Source organism: Uloborus diversus, chromosome 2, assembly GCF_026930045.1.
Source record: "Uloborus diversus isolate 005 chromosome 2, Udiv.v.3.1, whole genome shotgun sequence".
Taxonomy (NCBI): Eukaryota; Metazoa; Arthropoda; class Arachnida; order Araneae; family Uloboridae; genus Uloborus; species Uloborus diversus.
Window position 1 is genome coordinate 47,819,448 of NC_072732.1, and position 24,601 is coordinate 47,844,048.

The 24,601-nt window shown below is 32.4% G+C and overlaps 1 protein-coding gene across 1 annotated transcript; it reads left to right on the forward strand.

Annotated features, from left to right (window-relative positions):
- The first annotated feature begins 15,327 nt into the window (after positions 1-15,327).
- LOC129235259 (uncharacterized) lies at positions 15,328-16,417 on the forward strand. The gene is made up of 2 exons (XM_054868972.1): positions 15,328-15,439; positions 15,760-16,417. The coding sequence occupies exons 1-2, from the start codon at positions 15,335-15,337 to the stop codon at positions 15,976-15,978; spliced, it is 324 nt and encodes a 107-aa protein (XP_054724947.1). The 5' UTR covers positions 15,328-15,334; the 3' UTR covers positions 15,979-16,417.
- The last annotated feature ends 8,184 nt before the right edge of the window (positions 16,418-24,601 follow it).

The following is a 24,601-nucleotide window of genomic DNA, read 5'->3' on the forward strand; positions in this document are numbered from 1 at the left end:
TCAAAAAAAATTTATGCTGAATATATTTTTCTTTTTCTTTTTTTACTGACTTTTTAAATCATCCTCATATATATCCTCCTGATGTCATCAACAATGAAACTCGAGCCACGGAATGACAATTAGATTATATTTTTCGGTAATTTTTGACATGCAGGGAAATACTTTATTTTGACAAGGCTGAACTGGATCCGGTAACTTAACAGTTTTACTCGTAAGACTGTCATTTAAAGAGAATGAAGAAGCGTAAAAGTGGTCAACAATGATCGCTATCTACTGGAAGTTTAGGGTTAATCCACAGGAGTTTCAACCATTAAAATATCACCCAACATGCAATTGCTTTGTTCAAATGTAGAAACAATTTTCTCCTGTCATACCTTGACGGGCGATTTTCTAGTGTCTTAAATACTATTTGTCAGATACCGTGTGAGACACACGGTATCTGAAAAATATTTGATTTTTTGGAAAAGTGCTAAAAATGTATCTGATTGATACGATACATTTTTAGCAATTTTCAATTCAATGGTCACTGTTGTTTTGAACGTTTAAGCGTTGAAATTAACAGGGGTGCCCACTCCCTAAGAGCAAGGTCGCATTCCATTAAATATCGCGAAGCCCCCCCTCCCCCCCAAAGCAAGAGCCCCTTCCCCAAAAGTTAAAAATACCCCTCAAAACAACCCCCTCCCTTAAAAATTTAAAAGACGCTGTCTGCGCCATGACCCCCTCCCCCCAAAGTGGGTACCCCTGGAATTCAAGAAAGATGGAAACATTCTTACTGTATGATTATGATATGAATTATCTTGATTAAATTTAAGAAAATTTTGATAGTTAAAATTAAATTTTTTCTTGAAAGGTTTTTTCTCTTCGATGAAGTATAGCGTTGGAAAACATGCAACTCGGGCTCGCGCTCTCCTCGCCCGCTGGAAAGTGCTGCAATTTGACCCCCCAGGCCACTTGGGCCAATCATTCTTCTCTGCCCTCGGGTTTTGCTGCTGTGCCCTGTGCTGTACCGCTGTACCATTTCTCAAAATGAGAGGGATGACCAGATATGGGATGTGAGGAGGGTGGGGGAGTGGTCTGACAGAAGAGATTCACCGGTGAACAAAAGAAAGAGAAAGTTGAGGCGACAAATTTTATGACTTCCGTTCTTCCTCCCATACTTCACTCGTCCATCACCTGTCAATCCTTGCACGTGGCTCGCAGGACTATAATTTCAGATAGTTCTATAGCTCTTTTTTTGTATCCAATTTAAGAGAAAGAATCGCTTTCTATTTATTTATTTATTTATTTATTTATTACTAGAGAATTGCCCGTCAAGGTATGACGGGTGAAAATTGTTTCTTCATTTGAACGAACAATTGCCTGTCTAGTGATATTTTGATTTGATAGTTGAAATTTTAACCCTAATGCCAGTGGATTAACCCTAAACCAGTTAAGCTATCAGATCCAATAAACCAGTTAAGTTATCAACCCATTATCCAATTCAGCCTTGTCGAAGTAAAGCATTTCTCTGCCATTCCAAACATGCCAAAAAATATTATCAAATCTTTTTAATTGTTGATGACATCAGGAGCGTTACTCAGTCATTGACTATTATATATATGAAGAGTATTATTACTATTGTTGTTGTTATTTATTAACTTATAACAATTTTTAAGTCATTTTCGCAGTGACTTAAAAATTCCGCGAGTCCGACGGACCGGGACTGGTCCAGAGAAAAATTTGATGGGTACTCAGAAATTTTTGCTCTTCCAGTTAAAAGAAAGAAAACACCATTATAATAATCGATACCACTTCTTTTACGTGAATTTTTTGGAACAGTTCTTTAATAGCAAGTAAATTTTTATTTTATGTTCATAATTTTAATTGTTATTAGCATTATTTTTTTGTAAAAAATATTTTTTCCCCGTGAAAAAGGAGGTGGGGGCGTAGAGGAGGGGAAAACTTCACCGGTTCGTAAAAAATCACATGTTTTTAACCGTCCGAAAATAAGAGATTTTTTTTTTTTTTTTGCAAAAGAAAAAGAAACAGAAAGAAAGGAAAAATAAAGAAGAACGGGGGGGGGGGGGGGGGTTGACATCACCGGTTAGGAAGGTTTTTTTTTTTTAAGCCTTTGTCGGTTAGCGGGTCAAAAAATTTTGAGAAACGCTGAACTAGATAATGTCGTGTAATGAAGACTTCAACATTTTAGACTATTACTGAATATTTTGCTCACTTGTGCTCACATATTGCACATTTGCGTAGCGTAATTGAACTTTATTGAGGGGGGGAAAAAAAATCGGCATATTTCTCTTTAAAGTCGAGTATCACTTGTAATTTGTGCCGTAGTTAAAAAACTATGTGTATATATATATATATATATATATATATATATATATTTAATCGGGTCCATCATTCGTGCTTATCCTATATTTTGAATTTTTAATATTTAGGCGAATGCATTGAACTTTGTTGAATCTAAAAGTGACTTTCTATTTTTGTCAACGACCAAGGTTTCTTTCTTTTTTTAAATTTTTAATGCAAATATCTATTCTTGCAGAAAACGAAAAATAGTGATTTTGAAATCCAATGAAAAGTTTTTTCTTGTGTTTTATTCATTAAAAAAATAATAATATTTCTATACATTATTCTATCTAAAGTAATTAGTGTGAGGAGATAGATGTGGGTGGGGGTACCCCCACTCCGCTCAAAGAGTGACATCATTTGTAGGCAGCCCCAAATATATTTTTGAAGGAGCAAACATTTTTTTGCTCGTTCAAAAAAATTGCAATGAAGAAAAATAGCAGAAAAATCTACTTTTAGCCATTGGTTTCATTAAAAACATTTTACTCAGCTTTTTATTTTGCGCATCGTGGCCGGAGGCAAATCGTCTACCCCCGAATAGTTGACACCCACCCCCCAACTTAGCTGGAGACTCTATGACCAATACCAGTACAACAGTGGAAAGGGCGTTTCAGTTAATTGCAAAAGTTAGTCACATCTTTTAAATGGGTTTTACGTGCTTTGGACTTAAAGCAAACAAGATACTCCTTTTCCTTCAGGTTTTATTTGCTTTAACAATTCCAAAAAGTAAGCGACCCTCATCGTCATCCTCGCATCAACTGAAGTCTCGGAAAGACATAAACCATTTCCCAATGCGACACATTGCTTTAGACACCCGTGAAGTGTCTTTGGATCACGGAGAGCCCATAAAAATTGATTTATTATAAGGTCGGGATCGGAGTTGGAATCTTTCTGTTTTTGCCTTGTAAATGAGGTGCCCCTCTGCGCCATCCCAGTAGCGGCAACAGGTTTAGAACACCCATCTGGAAGGGGGTTCATCGTTTGTTACCATCTCCGCTCCGCGCTAACGGGTGTGTTGAAAGAATTACGCTTTGACATTCTTCTGTGCAAGTAGGAGTGCTGCGGTGGGATTTCTTTCTTTCTTTTTTTCCCAATGAATCCCCCCTCCCTCATCCTCTCCCCGCTACTTCAGAAGACACGAGCATCGAAACAAGTGGATCAGACCACGCTTGAATATTAGGGTGGTTCGAAAAAATCGATTTTTTTTTTATTTTGGAATCGCGTAACTTCTCAAAAGTGTTAATTGAGTGTCTTCAGTAGGGGAAAAATTAAAAAAAAAAAAATCCAAGTTGACATCTTCAGTTTGCGTATAAGGCTGAAAGTTTAAAAAACTACGTTAAAATTTGAAAATTTCAGAAAATAATATTTTTTTTTTTTTTTTTTTTGTATTTTTTCAAAACGCAACAGTTATAAATTGTCAGTAAATAGCGTAGTTTGAACCTAAAATATATTTTACAGCTTTTACAAAATATTTTTAGTTCGCGCATACGCCTTAAATTGGGCTTCACATTTCAGGTGATTTTAGCACAATTTAAGGCGTATGGCGTATGCGCAAACGAAAGATCTTATCTAAAAGCTATAAAATATTTTTTTAGGTTCCAGCTACGCTATATATAACTGACAATTTACGGTTGTCTCCTTATAAAAATATTTAGAAAAAACTAATTTTATTACTTTTTGAAAAAAATCAGTTTTTAGTTTATTTTTCAAACTTTCAGCCTCATGCGCGAACTAAAGATGTCAACTTAGAATTTTTTTAAAAAAAATTCCCCAATTGAAGATACCAAACTACAACTTTTGAGAAATAACGCGATTCCGAAATAAAAAAATCAATTTTTTTCGAACCACCCTAGTGAACATCCCCTACAGTTTTTTCGGGGCCTCACAACTATTCACTTTGACTGCAGAATTTGTATTTCTAGTCTATTAGTTCGAAAAGGCATAAAAAGCTTAAATTCAGAGATAACATATCAATCATTGCGTGTGTTTTACGAAGTTGCGGCCTCTTGACTAAAAGCTGAAAAAAAAGAAAAAAAAAACTTTTTTTTTTTTTTTTTTTTTTTTTTTTTTTTTTTTTTTTTAACGAAAATAAAGGTATCGGTGATTTCGCAAAATGAGAATTTTGCGAATTGAATATGAGCAGAGCCGAAAGATTGCGGCGGCCTCGCGAAATTCGTGCATATTAAAGTCTTGCGGAAATAAGTACTTTTACACTGTTTCGTCTCCTTATTCGTCGATTGTTTATCATATTCTTAAAACCCGCAACCAAGGGCGTGTTTTTGGGTTTTAGGGCGCTCAATGGTGACGCCCGCGTCAAATATTTTCTAGCGCTTCCCTCTAAAATCAAGTTGGCTTAAAACTTGAGTGCAAGAAAGGTGAACAATCATGGGGTTTCTGTTAAAGCCGAAAAAACCACACCAACAACTGAAATCTATCGGTCTTTGCGCGAAATCTATTTTACAAATAATCCAATAAAATCTAAATAATTTTGCTGCAAACGTCGCCCTCTATACTGCGCCCTCTCAAATCTTAGCACTCGTGGCCGATGGTGCAGCAAAGGGGTGGTTTTGAGGGTGACCCCCCCCCCCCAGTTGGCATTGGTTTCAACACAAATGCAAATTCTAATACAGTAGTTTATGCATATGAAAGGACTGTTTTGATCAAAAAACCCCTTTCAGAATGTTTTTTTGATCAAAAATCCTCCAAAAGGTATTTTATATCCATAACTCCCCCCCCCCAGAAGGTATTTCTAATTTAAAAAAACTTTCCAAAAGGTAGTTTTGCTCAAAAGAACCCCTCCAGAAGTTATTTCTGGCTGCGCTAGAGCTCGGGGAGATGGTCCACTCGATCCCTCCCCCCGCCCTTCCATCCTTCAATGGATCGCCTTTCTCATAACGACATATGGAAAATTAAAAAAAAATAAATAAAACACATCGAGAGATAGCGGGAAACAATCGAACCAAACGAAAGACTTAAAAGTAAGAATACCATCAAGTACGAAAAAAAAAAAAAAAAAAAAAAAAATTTAAAAAAAAAAATAAAATTAAATTAAAAAAAAAACAGAAAAAAAAAACACATGTATGGAAGTACATAGAGAATCGCTCCTCCTGACCCCCTAATGACGACCTTGATGCGTCATATTGACTCCAACAATTTTGAGACAGGACAGTGATAGGGTGCGTGTGACTGGGTTTACCACCCATGAGTTAACCACCCTTCTCATAATTCTGTCACTGACTAATTCCAACTTCAACTTTTTCCGAAACCTGGATGCCACGGACTACATCTGCAAAACACCATGCGCACATTACAGGACATCAGAAGCTGCCGATTCTACAAAAACATTCATAAAGTAGCAAGAGCTTGGCATGTGATAACAAGAAAACGGAGTCCCATGGATAAACAGTGCGGTGCTTTATGGTGTGGCTGAAAGTTATATGGTCCCCAAGTTGGAACTCCCTCGCAGAAAAAGGGAGTTGGTAGTTTTTTTTTTAAATTTTTTTTAATGGTAAGCAAAAAGGGGGGTGGGGGTAAAAGCTGCCTGTTTTGTATGGCAGGTGGTCAAAAGTTGGCGTCCAGTTTTTGCTATGTTCTGTTTCTTCGTTTGAGAAGAACTTCATAGTTATCGGTTTGAATCTGTGGCGCACACAAGGGATGGTTCATTAGGTCCGGACCCCTCCCATGACCCTTGATTTTTTTAAATTGACTATAATCTTATAGTATGTATGTAGTACGTAAAATAATTCCAATCAAAGGAAACAATTTCAGATAAAATAAATGAAAAAAAAAAAAATTCTCTCTTTCTTGTTCAACAAAATCGAACTGTATGTAAACATAAATTGTTCTAGAAATGATGACTTAGCTTCGCTGTTTTTGTTTTCAACAATGAGAAAAGTAAATAAATTCACTTTTGCGCTTTCTGGTATTTTAATGAAGTACTGTGGACGCCGGTTAGTTGAATCAGTGGTTAATTGAATCAACCGTTTTAATGAATCAAATTGCCAAAAACAGAACAGAACCCACCTTTATTGAATTAGTCGCTTTATTGAATCAGTCGCTTTATGGAATCAAAACTGTTTGGAACAAACGTGATTCAAATAAGCGGCTGTATTTGTTGCCCACAAATTTATTTTATCAACTAATGCTAAGTAATCAGGGGTGCCCATCCCCCTCCAAGTTCAATGGCGCAAATCCCCCCCCCCAATTTTTTCAAACCTCTTTCCCCCCCTTTTTATTTTCTAGTTCTCTTTTTTATTTTTTTTTTTAAATATGTTAATTAATTTATTTTTTTAAACAATTTTTTATTTATTTGTTTATTTATTTATTTTTAATCATTATTATCATCATTATTTTATTAGAAAAGTTCTGTGATACGCCAATGACAAACACACAAACACACACACATAAAAACTGAATAAATAAATGAAATGAAATATAAACAGAATAAAATAAAATTAAATAAATAACTTAAATCAAAAATAAATCAATAAATAAATTTAAATAGAAAAATTAAAAAATCCCCCCCCCCCAAATCCCCGTTTGTGGGCACCCCTGTAAGTAATTATTCAATACTTTTATAAAAAATGTTTTTTTATCCCGAAAATCCATAAAATTGAAAAAATGTGTTCAGATGCGTGTTTTGCAATTAGTCCGATCTGTTCAGGCCCGTCGTTTCAAATTTCATCGGGGGGATGGGTGAGGGGTGGCAAAGGGTGTAATACTTTGGAAAATTTTATCGGAAAAAAACAAAAACCTCAAGTTTTTGTTATTTTGTAACCTACTTTGGATTGAAAAATGAAAAGGAATTCCATGATTTCATTCCATTAATGATAAAATTGAACTTATAAATTTGTTATATAGAGCTTGACCACGGAAAGATGGTGGATGACATTGGAGCGGAAACATCATTCGTATCATTTGTATAATAGGTAGAATCAGGCAGAAAGCGACGAGTAGTAAAGCGCCGAATATCGCTCTCTCCTGATACTATATATTACAAAATAATAACAAACAACCTAATACAAATTATATAAATGATGTTTCAGCTACAAGGCCGTCTCTCCGTGGTCATGCTTTATGATGTACGAATTTCGATACAAACGGTTCGATTACATTTCTAATTACTTCAAAATAGTATATGAAAAAACAACTTTTCGTTAATCAACGTATAAAAGAGAATACTTAAAGACAAAACCGATCAAATTCCACCTTGAAGGAAAACCTGCTCTTTCGATTGTTATGAAAATTTCGATGGTACGAACATGTTTTCCAAAGAAAATTTGTAAAGGAATGATAATTTCTTTTTTAATTATTATTATTTTTTTTTTATTTATTTATTTTTTTTTATTTTTTTTTATTTTTTATTTTTTATTTTTTTATTTATTTATTTATTTATTTTTTTTTTGTTGATTACAGTCCTATAAAAATGCGACCGACGAAAATGAGTTCCATGAAAATTTCTGATTTTTTTAATACCTCACTTGACCACTTACAGGCATAGATCTTTAAAAGGGATAGATAGGCCTTTCCTCCTACAGCGCAGCGCATTTCGCCCGGAGAAAGTGGGGTCATCATGATTCTTCCGATCGTGATCAAGGGACATCGTGTCTCCCTCTTCTCGGTCAGCAGTGATATAACGATATAACAATGCGAAGCGTCGTTAAAAGTCCAGGATTGTCTGAAGATTTTCATTATACTTATGTGAGAAATCTCTATATGTGTGAATGTAGATGCCGAGCATTATATTAAATCACTAAAAACAAACGATGGAAAATTAGTTATAGTATGTCCGCGAAAAACTGGATTTTTAGGTTTTTCTAATTTCTATGAAAAGTGTGCTGGGAACATAATGAAAAGTATATAGGTGCCCGAATTCCAGTTCTAAACTGCGTAATGACTTATAAGCTTACTCAGGATCACCTTGAAACTTTTTTCAGTGCAATCAGGTTATGAGGGGATTCAACAATAATCGTCGGACAATTGCGAAAATTTGCGTCGAAATGCGAAAAAAAGATTATTCATTCATACGGAAATTTAAAGAGTCCAGTTCTTCAAAGTGCCTGATTTTGACGGTGGCTTCCATTTTCTCCTTTTCCTTCTTCGCCCTCTAAAATATACAATGGAGCACACCTGCCCGTTTACAATGGAGACGCAGGTGTCAAATACACCCCCTACAGGGCTTCCAAGGGCAAGAAACCGGGGACTGAAAGGTCAAACCAGTTTCACAAACTTTTAACTTTCAATACAGCACTTCAATTTCTGCTCTGCAGTACTAAACACCAGGATTTCTACGCTTGAAAAATGTCCGACATTTCGTTTTCGTCAACAAAAAGAGGTGGAAAACTTCTTAACCACAAAAAATATTATTATCATTTAAGCTATTGCAAACAAAATAAAAGTTACTGGACATGCGTTCGAAAACCACATTGCAAAGCGAGATTATGCTTACAGGAGAATGAATTTTATAGCTCAAACGGTTTTCACAATCATGAGCCAGATGTGAAGAAAGCTTAAAAAGAGAGCTTTTTAATGAAGATAAAGGATGAAATACGAGCAAATGCAACTGAACCGGTGCCAAGGATATTCAAGTAAGTTTTAATTACTATTTTATTATCGATACAATAATTTTGCAGTATAGTTTTTTGGGAGTAAAATAATTTTGCATTTTTTGGTCATGCTTATAATTTTTGTAACAATTTGGCTGCACGTATATTTTATGTGAGAACTGAAGCGCTTTATTTAAGTTTTACTTTTTCGGACTAGCATATTGTATATGTAATACTGTATTCGGAATTCTCTGTACCGCTACCTTTCCAAATTTTAGAATTTAAAAAATGCGAACATTATTGCGTTGTGCGACAGTTCATATGTTCTCACAATTTTATTAATATTTGTGCCCGATTTCTTTTATTTTTTTCTTCTCCTTTTCTATTGATCAATCTTTAAAAAATAAAAATTGTGCTTATAACGTGTAACGTTATATTATTCGCGAACGTTACTTTTAATTTTCATGCATTAATAAATAGTTTTCACTAAAATAACATTAGATTTTGACTCAATATGCTTTGTAGTGTATACTAATAGGAAAACAGATAGAAGTATCGTAAAACTAAAAGTAGATGCTAAAAGATAGCTAAACAACTATAGCATAAGGTTCAAATTGTGCATGACACGTGTGACCGCAGAAGCGTAAAAATAGACTTTCAGAAATTGTGTTTTCAAAAAATAATAACTGAAAGTTAATGGTTTTAAACGTTTAAATGAAGGAGATTTTTTTTTTGGAACTTACAGAAGAAATCCTAGATTTCGAATATCCTGGATATGAATGAGTATTCCGAAATTGGGGCCCCATTATGCGCAAAATTCATTAATCTGATATTTTTGAAATAGATTGATTATCACTACAAGCAACAGATTAGAAATTTGTATAAATATGGCGAAGAAATAACATTTTCGTATTCACATCTCTGACAATAATATTTGAAAATTTTTGCACTATCGAAATTACGAAAAATCGCTTTTGAATTTATTGAAAAGTATTTTATATGTGTTAAGCATTCGCTAAGTATTTTTTTACAAATATCATTATCCCATTTTTAGAATTGAATTATTATCTACTTTAAAGAAAATATGAACTGAACACAGTGTTAGCTTTAGATGTGTGATAAGTGTTTTTACACGCATTGTAAATATTAAAATATGTTATTGATGTATACATTTTAAGGTATATTAAATGTTGCCCCTCATAGAAGGAACAATTTTTTACTAACGGGAAAATTGTTGATAATGTACGTTTCTGGTAGTAAATATGATCTGAAAAAGATGATGCTTATACAATTTTAGTACTATATTAGATGACTGTTCATATTTAATTAACTGCAAACAATATAAAGATACTAAAAATATTTTAAATAATGGGAAAAATAAACATTAAGTTAATGAACATGATTCAAAGATTTTAAAGACTTTGAAGCATTAAGTTTTCCCTCTCTTGAAAAAAAAAAAAACATCTTGTCTGATGCTTAATTAACACTTGCAGATTCATTTATTTCATCTAATATTATGGTGGTGCTCAGCATTGTTAGGAAAACAGAAAAATAAACAGAAAAAAATTGTTTCTCAAATAATGCAGTGAAATGTAAGCAATTAATGCTTTTTTTTATACCAAAAATCATTATAGAATGTAGAACATTTGAGAAATTTAAATTATAAAAGATTGCCCATAATCAATTAAAAAATACCATTATGAAAACTGGATCATATTACATACATGTCTGAATTCAAGCTTCACTCTATTAATACGAAATTCCAGTACATTTCCAATAAAACTAATTTGATAAAGACGTTCATTCATATTATCTTAAATACATAAAATGTTTACTATGTTCCGAACAAATAGAGCCAAAAATGTAGCCTTTGTCCTTCTAATTTTGACCAACTCTGTATTTATAAATTATTGCTGTATTATCATTTTAAAAATACACTAGTCGACCCGTGCGGAACTCCGCACTGTGCTTCGAATCGCTTTATAAGGCATTTCTTTCTTTAAAATTTTCAAAGGAAGAACATTATGAAGAAGAACCGAAAAAAAGTAAGCGCAGAAGAGAAGGCATGTAATTTAAAGACATCAGTAACAAAACCTCGTTAAATACAACGTTGTGATAATTTGATCATCGCTCAACTGTTGGTCGTACATATTTTCAATGCAAACTTAAATATCATTAAAAGTGTGGCTGAGTAGTGACTCGTGAAAAAGCAATAATTGTGCATGTGAAAAAACAGGTTGTGGCAAATACAGTGCTGCCCATGTGAGCATCTGACGGGAAAAAAAGAAACGTTAAAGAGATATTTATTGGCGCGGATTCGAATTGGCGCCATTCTAATTAACAGCCCGACACCACAACAAACCTAGCAACCTAGCAATGGCGCCTTCCTTTTCGAAAGTTATTCATTGAAGGAATGCGTAGTAAAAAACAGCAAAAAAGCTTTTTGCCAAAAAAAAAAAAAAATAATAATAATAAGATCATGCTTCTATGTTTTGTCATTACCCAGCATGATACGATTTAAAATTTTTCGTAAAGCATGGAATTTGATTAAAGAATGACGAAGATCTCACGTAGCGATTGAAACAAACATTCTAGAGAAGTAAGAAATTAGATTGAAAATAAGTGTTTTTATCTTTGAATATTATGAAGAAAAACCGAAAAAAGTAAACGGAAAAAAGTAAGCGCACAAGAGAAGGCATGTAATTTGAAGACATCAGTAACAAAATCTCGTTAAATACAACGTTGTGATAATTTGATCATCGCTCCCCTTTTGGTTGTATGTATTTTCAATGCAAATATAAATATCAATAAAAGTGTGGCTGAGTGACACGTGAAAAATCAGTAATTTTGCATGTGAAAAAACAGGTTGTGGCAAATACAGTCCAGCCCATGTGAGCATCTGACGGAAAAAGAAGAAACATTAAAGATATTTAGTGGCACGGATTCGAACTGGCGCCATTCTGATTAACAGTACGATGCTCCAACAAACCTAGCAACTGTGCCTTCCTTTTCGAATACTATTCATTAAAGGAATGCGTAATAAAACACAGTAACAAAGTTTTTCGCCGAAAAAAATATAATAAGATCATGCGTCTATCTTTTTTCATTAGCCAGCATGATACGATTTAAAATTATTCGTAAAACATGGAATTTGATTAAAGAATGAGGAAGACCTCACGTAGCGATTGAAACAAAAATTCTAGAGAAGTAATAAATTGGGTTGAAAAAATAAGTGTTTTTATTTTTGAATATTCAACAATTTCCCATAATAGGCTTATTTAACCTGTACGGCATAAAAGCCCGTACTTCTTTTTCTTTTAATCGAACACTTAAAATTCAAAACCAAAACCAGTTGAACTGATTCCGTTTTAAGTGTAATTTTTCGAACGTAGACAAAATGTGTTTTTTTTTTTTTTTTTTTTCAGCCGAAAGCAGAGGAGTAGAAAATGACTTCTTACTAATGAAGTTGATAATAATTTTAATGTTTTATATCGTATTCGAATAAATAATTAAAGATTTACTGGTTGAAACTCGTAGTTTTAATTTGGCGTAGTATTTTTTCATTTGTACAAAAGGTTGAAGACTGCTATTAGAAACATCTACATTTCAGCATACAGTGAAAATGTTTCTCTGTACAAAAATGACTTCCTTTAGGTAAATCTAATACTTTTTTTTATGCTTATATTATGCTGAGTGATCTGAATGTAGTCAGAGATTTAAAAAAAGGAAGAATACCCTTCGATTAACAGTCAACTTATCTTAATGATAACTGTAGCTTGCATAATGGAGTCGAAACACCAAGTAGCATTCCCACTTCATTTATTTTTTTTACGTGTGTATGTTATGAGTACATGTAATGCGTAATACTAATATAAATTTGATATTATGTCGAAGAGCCCAAGCTTGCCCGAAGTTCATATAGTTTATAGCCGAACGCTCTACTGAAAAAAACTTATCAATTTAACCAAACAACTAATTCCGGTGCTTTTAAACTTTATTAAAATATAAATACACACACACACAGGGTTTTTTTTTTTTTTTTTTTTTTTTTTTTTTTGCCGAAAGCGACGTAAAAAATTGGAAAACTGCATTAGAACTTTGCAAAAAAAAAAAAAAAAAAAAAAAAATGCATAAGAACTACAGGCTGCATCAAGGTTTTCAAACAGCAAGGGGTGTTTTCGAAAACTTGATTTTTCGACCGTAAGTCTATTTTTCATCATTAGCCAGCCTGATAAGTTTTAAAATGAGAAGGGAACAATATAGAAGATAAGATATTGAAGAGAAATGTTTTTATTGTTGAAAATTTTTACAATTCGTTACCGCAGGCAGCTTGAACCGTTATGACTTAGATGGCAGCACATGTTCATCATTTAACAGCACGGTTAAAATACAAAATAAATTGAACTATGCTCTATTTTAAGCGTAGCTTTTCGAATGTAGTAAAAATGTGATAAGCTATTTTTTTTTTTTTTTTTTGCAAAAAGTAGAAAAAATATATATTTTACCCTTTAAATTGAGGTAGTATATTTTTTATTTGTACAAAGAGTCAAAAACTCATTAGAAGAATATATATTTCAATATATGATTTATTATTTTTTTCTGAACAAAAAACAATTCTATTGTAGTCTGAAATCTTAAACCTGTTACTTATATTTTCGTTTACATTATGCTTTAATTTTCTTACCAGAGCCAAAGCTTTAAAAAAAAAACGTACAATTCAGAAGCAATTTAGCATAAAGTCGCATCAAGTTTTCATAACAGCAAGTAGCATTTCCTTCTCATCTATTCTATTCCCTCATGTTTGTTATTCACTTCATTAAGTGTTCATGCAATGCGCGATATTTTTCTAGTTTTTTGATGCAGATTGTCCGGACGTGGGCCCGAACGCTCATTCTCCTGGTTACGAGGAGAACGCGCTGCCAATCAAGCTATTCAGCTCTGTTGGTCATAGTGCAAGTTAAAGTTATAAGTTTAACCGAAAACCTCATTCTGGTTCTTTAAAACTGGTTTTTCGGCTGAAAAAAACAATTTTTAGACCGTGGGTCTATTTTTCGTCAGTAGCCAGCACCATAAGCTTTAAAATAAAGTGTAAATCAAAGAAATCGATCAAGAATTGAGGAAAATCTGGCGTAGAAACCAAAAACAGGCTACAGAAATAATATATAAGGATTATCTGAAGAAAAAAAAACGAAGAATGAAAGAAAAGGTGACCATTATGGGCCCTCAGAAGTGATCAAGAAATACTGAGAATCAGGGGCAATTCTTGTTCACAGAAAGTTTGAAATATTTAAAATTGAATTTTAATTCATAATGAAAAGAAGGTCGCATAGGCTTTCCTCATAAGCAGGGTTCAAAAAAATAAAAAATTCCTGATATTGTGATATCATCCGATATTTTCTATTATAATATTACAACATTATTGGTTATATATATAACCAATAATTTCATAGCTACACAACAATCATAATGTTTTTATACGTCTTACATAAATATATTTGACATAGTAAAAACAAACCTTGTAAATCAAGCAAAACCTCTTTTCCCATCTTTTAAAGAAAAAAAAACTTCAAATAACTCTTGGCATTAAATTAGTTCTGGACTTCATGAAATTTTATCTAATTGCCCTCTCCCATCAGAACCTAGCTAAAAAATACACTTCTTTTTTTAGCACGTAATATTTTTTAAGCTAACTATTAATTACAATTTCTCAAAAATATTGTATGTTTTACGCACAAATAAAAATGAAATTATCAGGTGGAGGTTGTCTAATGAATTCATATTATTCTATTTTTAGGAAATGTTTGTCAGAAATTGCCGTTGATATTGAAACAGCTAGTGCTATTCCACCATTCCAACAAATTAAAACTGAATTATATAAAGTCAGAAACTCGACAAGACCTAGTTTGCCTAAAACCATCCAGGACATTTCGTTGAGCGGAGAGTGGACAAGTACTCAAGATAGTAATCGGGAGTTCCTCATCATAGACAAAATAATTGGTCCAGAAAATCGAATGATGGTAAGGATTGAGTTCATTTATTGCATGCATACTTTATGGACTGTGATATTAATTTTTCTGTATCTTTCTGCATGCGAGTTTACGCTTTCACGAATCAAAGTACAAACTTGTGTTTTTGAGTGAAAATGCACGTACTAGTAATCTTTAAAGCAATATTTTTACACTACTTTATTTCTGTTTCAGGTGTTTTGTTCTGAAGAGGATTTGGAAAAACTTTGCCAAAGTGATAGCATTCACATGGATGGTACATTTAAAATCGTACCAAAATTGTTCTCGCAATTATATACCATCCACGGATCATACTTAGGAAAAAATTTTCCCTTAGCGTTTTGCTTGATCGGGAGCAAATCCAAAGAAACATATATTGAGTTATTCTCGGCGATAAAAGAACATGCACGTTCCCATGGTCTGATATTTCATCCGAAGTTCGTCATGATGGACTTCGAGACGGCCTGCATAGCTGCACTGGAAGAAGTATTTAAAGGTGTTGTCGTGAAAGGCTGTTTCTTTCATTTCAGCCAATGTATATGGAAGCAGGTGAGTAAAAGTATTCCTCCCCCCTTTTATTTTTTAGATCAATAAAATTTTAAACACAAATTTATGTACTTAGAATTCAATTAAAAAAAAATTGGATTTAAAATTATTTTAAATTGTACATGGTAAATGAACATTTATTATGACAAAATAAAATTAAATACTGTCGCTGAATTTTTAAAATGTACGTTGAAAATTAAGATCTTAATGAAATTAAAGGTTTTTAGTGTGTACTTTCATAACTAGATTTAAGTAACTGGAGGGAAAGAATTATGCAAGTTTTTCGAATCATAATAATTTCGATTTTTTTTTTTTTTTCGCAGGTTCAGAGACTTGGTCTAGTCACTGAGTATGCTGGAAATAAAGAAGTAAGGAATTTCTTCAGAAAAATGGCTGCTCTGGCTCTAGTTCCACCAACTCTGGTACCTGAGGCCTTCCTCATTATACAAGAAAATCAGCCAAGTACAGGAAAAGAAGACACTTTTATATCCTACATGGCAGAAACTTGGCTCGATGAGCAAGATGCCAAATTTCCGATGTAAGTACAAAAAATGCTGTGTGCGTGAGTATTTTTTTTAAATCTAAATATTTTACTTTTATAATAGCTGTAGTCTATTAATTTGAAAATAGTGGTGCTCCATCTTAAAATTGGAATTTGATTCGTTTCTTTGATGCAAATTTGAAGTCGTTTCTTAGATTTTTTCTCCTTTTCTTTGATGTCATTTCTTTTAGTTGAAACATATTTTATAAGTACATAGTAATGCCAGCCTATTTTTGTAATAATTAGTTTCATATCTAATCATGTGTTAGCGGAATTAAGAAAAAAAAATACTGTTCCTTTATTATTTTTTTAAAAGCGAAAAATGGACTGACCAATAAGCGGACATAATTTAAACCAACCCTCACCAATTAAAAAATCATCATCAAAATTTGTACACCTAGTGTTAAGATGATAATGTATAAGAAATTCGTAAATAAAATAAAAACTAGTAACATACATATAGCATGAACTGATAACGGACTCTTTTTTTTTTTTTTTTTGATGTCAGTTGAAAAGTAAATTTTTACTTTGATTCTCAATTCATTTCGTTCTTTTTTCTTTTTTTTTCATGCAGCTCTATATGGAATCATTTCGATACCAATGGTGCTCGAACTAACAACGTAGTCGAAGGCTGGCACAGCAGCTTAAACAACAAAGCATCAATAAGACACTTAGATTTGTTTTCAATGATAAAATTGTTACAAGAGGAAGAAGCAGCAAATCGAGCCGTAGTTTTCCAACTGGACGGGGGACAAGAGGTAGCAACGCGTCAGAAGAAAAAGTACAGACTACTAAATAGAAGATTAAGAAAATTAAAAAAGCAACTACTTAGAAAAAAAAAATAACCCTAGAAAAATATTTGAAGAATGTATCATATGCATTTATAAAATTTTAATAAAGCATTTTTTCCCTCTTTCTATGATTTTTTCATTTTATGTAAATCCTTTATTTCTCTAATACACACCAAGTGCAAGAATGAGAGAAATTTGAAAATTCACCTCAGATTTTATGTGAGTAAAACACGTATTAAGTGTTGCCTAACAACTTTCATTACCTTTTATATACTGTAAAATAGACTTCGCTTCTGATAAATAAAAAAAAATGGAGAATTTTTAAAATTATTTTACTGCATATCATTAGCTGCATATTAAATGGATCTTGTAAATTGCTATTATGACTATTATTATTATTACTGTCATTGCATAAATACTTTTAACTAACGCTGACAGGTAAAAATCATGGAAGACAGATCATATTTTTTCCGAAGGAGCATCGATTGAGAATTCCCGATTTAGCACATCGTCTTTTGTAAAATGCATTTTATATCAAGCAATATTTTCCTCCCACCCTTTCTTAATAAGGTACTTTTTACTTGCTGCCTAGCTGTGCATTCTATCATATTTTAAGTTTAAGTCTTGACGTGTTTTTAATGAAGTCTTTCTCGTGCATTTCTGTCTTCAATTGTAATACAAAAAATAATTAATTAATTAATTGATGAAATAAAAATAAAATTTAAAATGCAATTCAAATTTCTGCTAACAATAATAAGCATTTTTTTCTTTCAATTTGAGTTCATTAAGTAAAATTGAGAAAAATATGTCAGAACTGTTTTCATATTTTTCAATTCCTACTAGTACCTAACAACGTCTAAATGTTTATTCAAATATTTATTTGTCTTGCTCAAATCTTGAAACTCAAGTTTTATCCAAATCTTGGTAATCTCAGTCAAAAATTTAGAATGCGACTTCAGATTCGATGAAAATAAAATATTTTATCTATAATCAAATGAACTAATTAATAATTAATTATTTGCTTTTTCCAATTTTAATCAAAATGTCGTCATAAATCCTTTAATATGAGGGCGGGGAAAATGTTTGCTAAAATTATAATTAAATCGGTACAGAAAGCTCTGTTTTTTTTTTCTTTTGGCATCAAGTTAAAAATCCCCCCATCCCTCCCCCCCCCAAAAAAAAGGTTCCAGTGTTCCAAGGAAATATGAGGCAAAGTAAGGTAGTTACTATGACTTACCTGTTTAAAAAAGAACTAACTGGAAAGTTACTCTGAAATTTACTGTACATAAAGAGGAACTAAGTACTTCGTGAAACATCCTGTATTGAAAAATTATTTATATGTTTAGCAATTATTTTGTACCGTCAAAAAAAAAAAAAAAAAAAAAAAGGTGAAAATTTTTCACCTCAAAAAACCAAGGGGAAAAGTGAAAAATACGGTATTTTTAAATGAAAATTTTTCATGTTGATGATTAGCAGTAATTTATCGTGTTTTTTTTAAATAAACGAAAAATTGAAAAAATAAACGAATAAATGAAAAAAAAAACGAATAAATAAACTAATTAATTAATATATGAGAAAAATGAGTGAGGGAATGAGCATGGGTGCAAGTTTGGTGATGTGTTCAAGATGGAAAATATTACACGTGCATGACGAAAAATGTATGAACATAAATGTTGTAGATTTTGACTATGGCAGTTTTTGAATCTGTGTTTACTTTGAATTTTTTGCTTTTGACTTTTCTAACAACTTGGACCTAGTTTTTAAGCGTTATGATATCGTAGCTTGAAAAACATGAAAACCACCAATAATGAGGGGGGGGGGCTCTCCTCGAGATTTTTTTTTAAATTGAAGTTTAAAAAACACATTGATAGACCATTTTTGTAAAGTTCAGGGAAAGGAGGAGTTCGGACTATTACATCAATTTTTTCAAACTGATAGTCCCAAAATCACAATATTGGGCGATCTTCGAAAATATTATAGAAAAAGGTGGCAAGGGGGGGGGGGCTGGCAACTTTTCTTTTTTTAGTAAAATCTGGAGGAAAGCCATCGAATTTCTTTCCGTCCCGACCTCCGTCTCGGAAATTCGGTCCAAGACGGAAATCCGTCCTGAGACGGAAGGTCTTGCATCCATGGGAATGAGTAAGAAAATAAGTGAATATATGATTAAATAAATTGATTAATAAGTAAAAGAATGTTAATGAATTTATAAATGAAGAAATACGTAATATTTAATAAATGAATAAGTAAAAAAATGAACTATTTCCCTTTGATCCAAACTGTAGAGCTATTTTGAGCAGAGTAAATGTGAAATTTGCTACTGAGTCATTCCATATATAATCAACAAATTTTCGTGTCGTACTATTTTTGATTTTAATCAAGTACGGTAGGCGGCAATCTCTATCAATATTCTGTGCTCCCAAACGGTTTTATTTTTTTCTGTAGAAAATTTTGTTCATGAAATATACTTAATTTTTTATCCTACGGATGAGTACAAAATTTGTCGTTTTTGATCTGTTTTTCTTAAATGTAGAACAACAAAAAGTTATTCAATGCTAAAATATAAAGGAAGAAATGTTTGCAAAGGAGTCAAAAAAAAAAAAAAAAAAAAAAAGAAAGAAAGAAAGAAAGAAAAAAAAAGTTGCAATTTTATTAAGGTATAAAATCATTCAAGCTAACTAAAATGGATTTCTGATTCACCCTTGTATAAAGGCGAATGTGTGACCACAAATGGCTGAATAAGATGGTGGGTACGAATGGAGGCATAAGAAATTGGACCACTAATGGCGGAGCTTGGCTTTTCCACCTCAGTGCTTAATCGCATTTCACGCATGAGTAGTTCAGGCTCTCAGAGGGCGAACACGGAAAAGGCGAACGCGGGATAAATCATTTTGACAACCTTCAGATGCTAGGATTAAATTTGAAGCGTAACAAAAATGCTTTGAAAGAAAGCCTTTTCTTCCGATTCCTTTGACGACGATTTAGAAAATTCAGAAATCATCTCAATTAACATGACGCAGTTAATTAATGATGTTTCTGACTACGCTGGATTTTTTGTCCGGCAAGTGCACTCTGTTGTGAACTGCGACGACTGCAACGCAGTCTTAACTACAACAAATCAAAAAATAGACCTAATAAAATTTAAGAATTTTGAGACACATTCATGTATGATAACTTATTTCAAGATTGCAGCCATTGAAATATGTACATTTGTGAAGAACAACTGAGCGAGAGTGTGAAAAAGATTTGGGAGTAAAACACAAAAATATAATGTTACTCATGAGACCACAAGAGTTATGAGAAAAATTTCGAATTCAGTTTTTCTAAGTTTAAATAAGCATATGTTGGAAACAGAAGCAGCAGATTTTCTCGTTAAAAAATTTATAAAATTAATCGTTACTAAATATTTAAGCGTTAGAATGTATCGCGCAGTCAATTCAAACAATGAAAATAATTCACAAAGACCAATAAGTAGGAAAGTAACAAAATTAATATTGTTAAGGGACAATAATCACTAGTTTTCTTCACCCTCGAGTTTAAATTGTCAAAATTATCATATTCTGTGGACGAAAAAAAAGAAAAATTGGGGAGGGGGCGGAAGTCAAATGACCATTCATGTAGTTTATAATTGCAAATAAATTTATTTTCTGAGTACTTGAAAAAAAAAGAAAACACTGAAGTTGTTTAAAAATTAGGAACAAACCAAAGTTATTGGTTTGGCTAATATAGTGTTGGTGCGAAACGCATACGAATATTAGAATATTATTTAATTGAGTTGATATTCGATACTATTTACATTTGTATTTCTAATTGGTTTATGGTTTTAGATAGGGTTTTATGTTAAATTGTTGCACTGGCTTCAAAAGTTGTGGGAAAAAGCACGCATTTCAAAAATTTGATTGAAATAAAAGAAAATTTATAAGGTCAATTTTTGTTTAAGATTTTTGAAGACGTCTATTTCTACTCAGTATTTAAAGCACTTGAAAAACTGCTTAAATAGCTTGTACGCCTGCTTCAAAAGTTATGATGGGAAAATATCTAATGAACCATTCCATGAAAAAGCTGTCATTTTGTTCCGCATTTCATTAAAAAGTAATAACTTAAAAAGGTAACAAAGAACATTTTTTGCAAAAGTACAACAAATACATTTGCGATATCTTAATGAAAAAAAATAGTTACCTTTTTTAATTATTACTTTTAGTGAATAAGCATTTAACCCATGGGTTAAATGCTTCAATTTCCCTTAATTGTGCAAATGATCGCGGCGCAAAGTAATTCTCTTCGAGAAGGGAAACAGTTTCTTGTGAGGGGTGTCCCTTGATCACGTGATGTCCAACGGGGGATGTTGACGCGCGCTCTGAGGAGAAAAGTGGGGAGAAGGCACATCTATTCTATTTTAAGATCTATGACTACAGGCCGTATTTGAAGAAATAGCATACAAGTATACATACCTTTGCTTGTTACACGCAAACGATACACAGTACCTACTCTTGAAGAAAAAAATGGTGACGATTTTAATAAAAGTAATGAATGTATTTTTTCCGAATTATAATGGTAAATGTATTCAGAGGAGAAAAAAGCATCTGTTTCGCAAGCCTGTTTTTTTAATTTAAAAAAAATTAACAAAATTTTGAAGATTTAAAACCCATTTCAATTGATTTAGCATTCCTAGGAGTTTGGACCAAAAATTTTAATAAAATTAAAGATATGGTATTTATTGAAGTTTAGCATTTTGCAAATTAGGCTTTGACAATTGTTAAAAAATAACTGTTAACACTATGTGTCATGATTGAAGCCCATACTAAAAGTAAGCTAAGAAACTAAAAGTATTCAATTGCAAAGCTTATAAGAAATTGACCTCTTGCATTAAAAAAAAAATATTTTATTAAGATTTTCTTTTTCGTAACAATTGACCAACGGAATATTGTAAAAGCAAGCTCATCAAAGAGACATGCTGAAAGTTAAGAAATAAATGCTATTTTTAGGAATAAATAGTTCAATTTAATAATTATTCAATGTAAGGAATAAATTTTATCAAAGGCATTTTCAATAAGGTGGTTTTGAGACTAAAAGTCAGTTTTAAAATAAAGACAAAACTTACCATACCCTCTCCGTTTTCACATTTATTTATTTAACTATTTTTTTTTTTTTTAAATTTTGATTGATAAAGCATAGAAAATGTTAAGTAACTTAAAACTAATTGGGTATCAGATTTAAAATTTGAAGCAGAAATTTCCAACGAGACGAGTCATCGAAAAATAGAAAGAAAAAAAATTTTTTTTTGCTACATTTTGTGTTTTCTACTGTTTGGTTTTGAAGAAAACCCGTAGAAATAATCCAACATATTGAAATCAATACGGAAGAATGACTTTTTCCAAAATTGATTTGAATGACTTTTTTTAAATCCAATATTCGATTACTTTCTGCTAACCTTAGGGAAAGAATATTTTTCAATTTGTGTCCACTTCTCTCAAATATAAGTTAATGTGTCGAGATCATCAGCTTCTTGCTCGGAGGTGAATTTCTGAGGGGAGGTTTTTCGGTTTTGGGCTCAATGCAGGGGCGGCATTTCAGCATTTCGTTTGGGGGGATCGAGTTTCTTGAACATGAATTTCGTCAGTACGGTATAAAATACATATTGGTTAACAAGAACTGATAATTAACTGGTTATGTTAAGAATAATTACGTTTGTAAAGAAAAATTAAAATTTTTGCGATCGAAGCTTTAAATTAATTTTCTTATAAGTTATCTCACAAAATATCTCGGTACTAGTTTTATTTTTTAGTAAAGTTTTAGTCTGCTATTTTTGGAGTCAGGAAGAACAGAAAATTTTGTAACTATACTTAAACAATATCCAATGACTTAATTTATTGCCAGTATAGCTAAAGAGGAGGTCTTGCTTTGCCTCATTGCGCTTCGAAGGCAATTCTCTAACCTCCTGTGACACAAAAGTCAAAATTGGTTGACGTTCAATTCTCCTACAACTTTCTGGTTGTGTATGGAGTTTTTTACACCGATGAAGAGGCTCCATTATTGTAGCCTTGAAATAGCTATATGCAGTATTTTCGTGTAAATTTGTGCTTTATTTACGTTGGTTTTTCAATTTAATCACGAAAGTCATCTTTCAAATTACTGACCTGATTGAAACAGTCAAAAAACAATGGAAGCAAGAAAGTTGTCAAAAAGCACATTTCCTTTAGATTCCTCTCTTTAAAATAACCAAGAAAGCTTTTTAAATGGGTTAGTATTTATTTTGTGTCATTAAAAAGTATAGTCACAATTCACAAAACAATTCCTCTTCCCTCATGCTATTACTTATAAGTGTAATATTTTCTTTTTCGCTTTCTATAACCGACCTACATAATATTGAACTTAAGACCAATAATAAATATATCTCATTAAATCCTGTCTCAATTTCTTGAGAAACGGAATTGATCAGTTTATTCAAAATATTGATTTAATATTTTGAACAAAACTTCATTTGGGTTTTGTCACCTCTTCTACATTGGCATACAGTAAAAACTATAATGAAAAGTTCTGTCACAAAGTTCCACACCTGGTTCAAGTATGCATTAATGCGAAAATTACTAAGAGTTTCAATTGTCAATCCATGAATTAAGAATAGCGAATTGAAACTTTTATAATAGTATAAATAAAGTAAACAAAAAATTCAAACAAAGGCATACATATTAAAATGACATCAATTTTTTTATCAATGAAAAGGTCGTTTTCAAGTAATTCTTCCAGGGGCTTTTATAACTCTTGAAGACCATTTTGTGTCACTCAGAGATTGTCAAGTAAAGAGCCTCAAGATACATTTGTTGATATGAAAGTATTTTTTGATGTGGGATGTTTTTCAAAAATAACATCTTTACAAAAAGTTTCCATGAAAGCATATGATACACCGAGTTGCTAAAATGTGTTTCTAGTACATGGCATCAATGAGCACTTACCAGCTAAACATTAAGTTATAATATGAGCACAAAAAATTTAAAATGACATGGAATTTACGCGTAAAAATTGCGCAGTCTCTACAGTGTACGGGCATCTCATACAAGATGCACCATCATAACATAAATTACTCAATTTTGAAGTATTTAACCCATGTGAAGAGATTACTTCTTTTAGTAACTTCGTTTAGGCAAACACTTATCCTCCATCAGTTTTTTCTGTTCTGAAATTCAGGCAAATGATTTTCTAAGTTGTCTAAATTGAATTTTCCCATTTTTTATTTTCTTAGTGAAAAATTTGGGGGTGCAACCGCCCCCTCTCGCACCCCCTATTTGCCGCCCCTGGCTCAATGTTGACCTTGAAGAAAATGTTTTTCTTAAAATGTTGAAATAAAAGAAAATAGGTCAAGACGTTTCTCAGGCCAGTTGCTCTGAGATTCTTTTTGGAAGTGCGGGTGGGTTTTTTTCTGTGACTCAGTTACCACGGCTACTTTACCCCTGACCATAAAAGACTAATAAATAATTCCACCCCTCTTGCAGGTGTCGGTAATGGTCATTTGCCGCAGATAAGAGAGATAAGAACGATTGGGTGTCTGCTTACTCCCCCCCCCCCGCGAGCCTGGTAAAGAAGTATTTTTCTTCCCAATTAATTATTCACCATACAATACCGGACCAAATACATTACCGCTGAAAGAGTGATTGCACTGTTTTGCCAGAGCCACCTGGCAAGATCGAGAGAATTCGGGGTTGACACTGCTCCCAGAACTAGGTCCATTTAATTTTGAGCCTATTACCATTACCATACTAAAATGCTAAGGCCAAAAGCCCTTGCAGAAAGATACATGGATTAAATGAATTCAAAATTTCTTCTTCTTTTCTTCTTCTT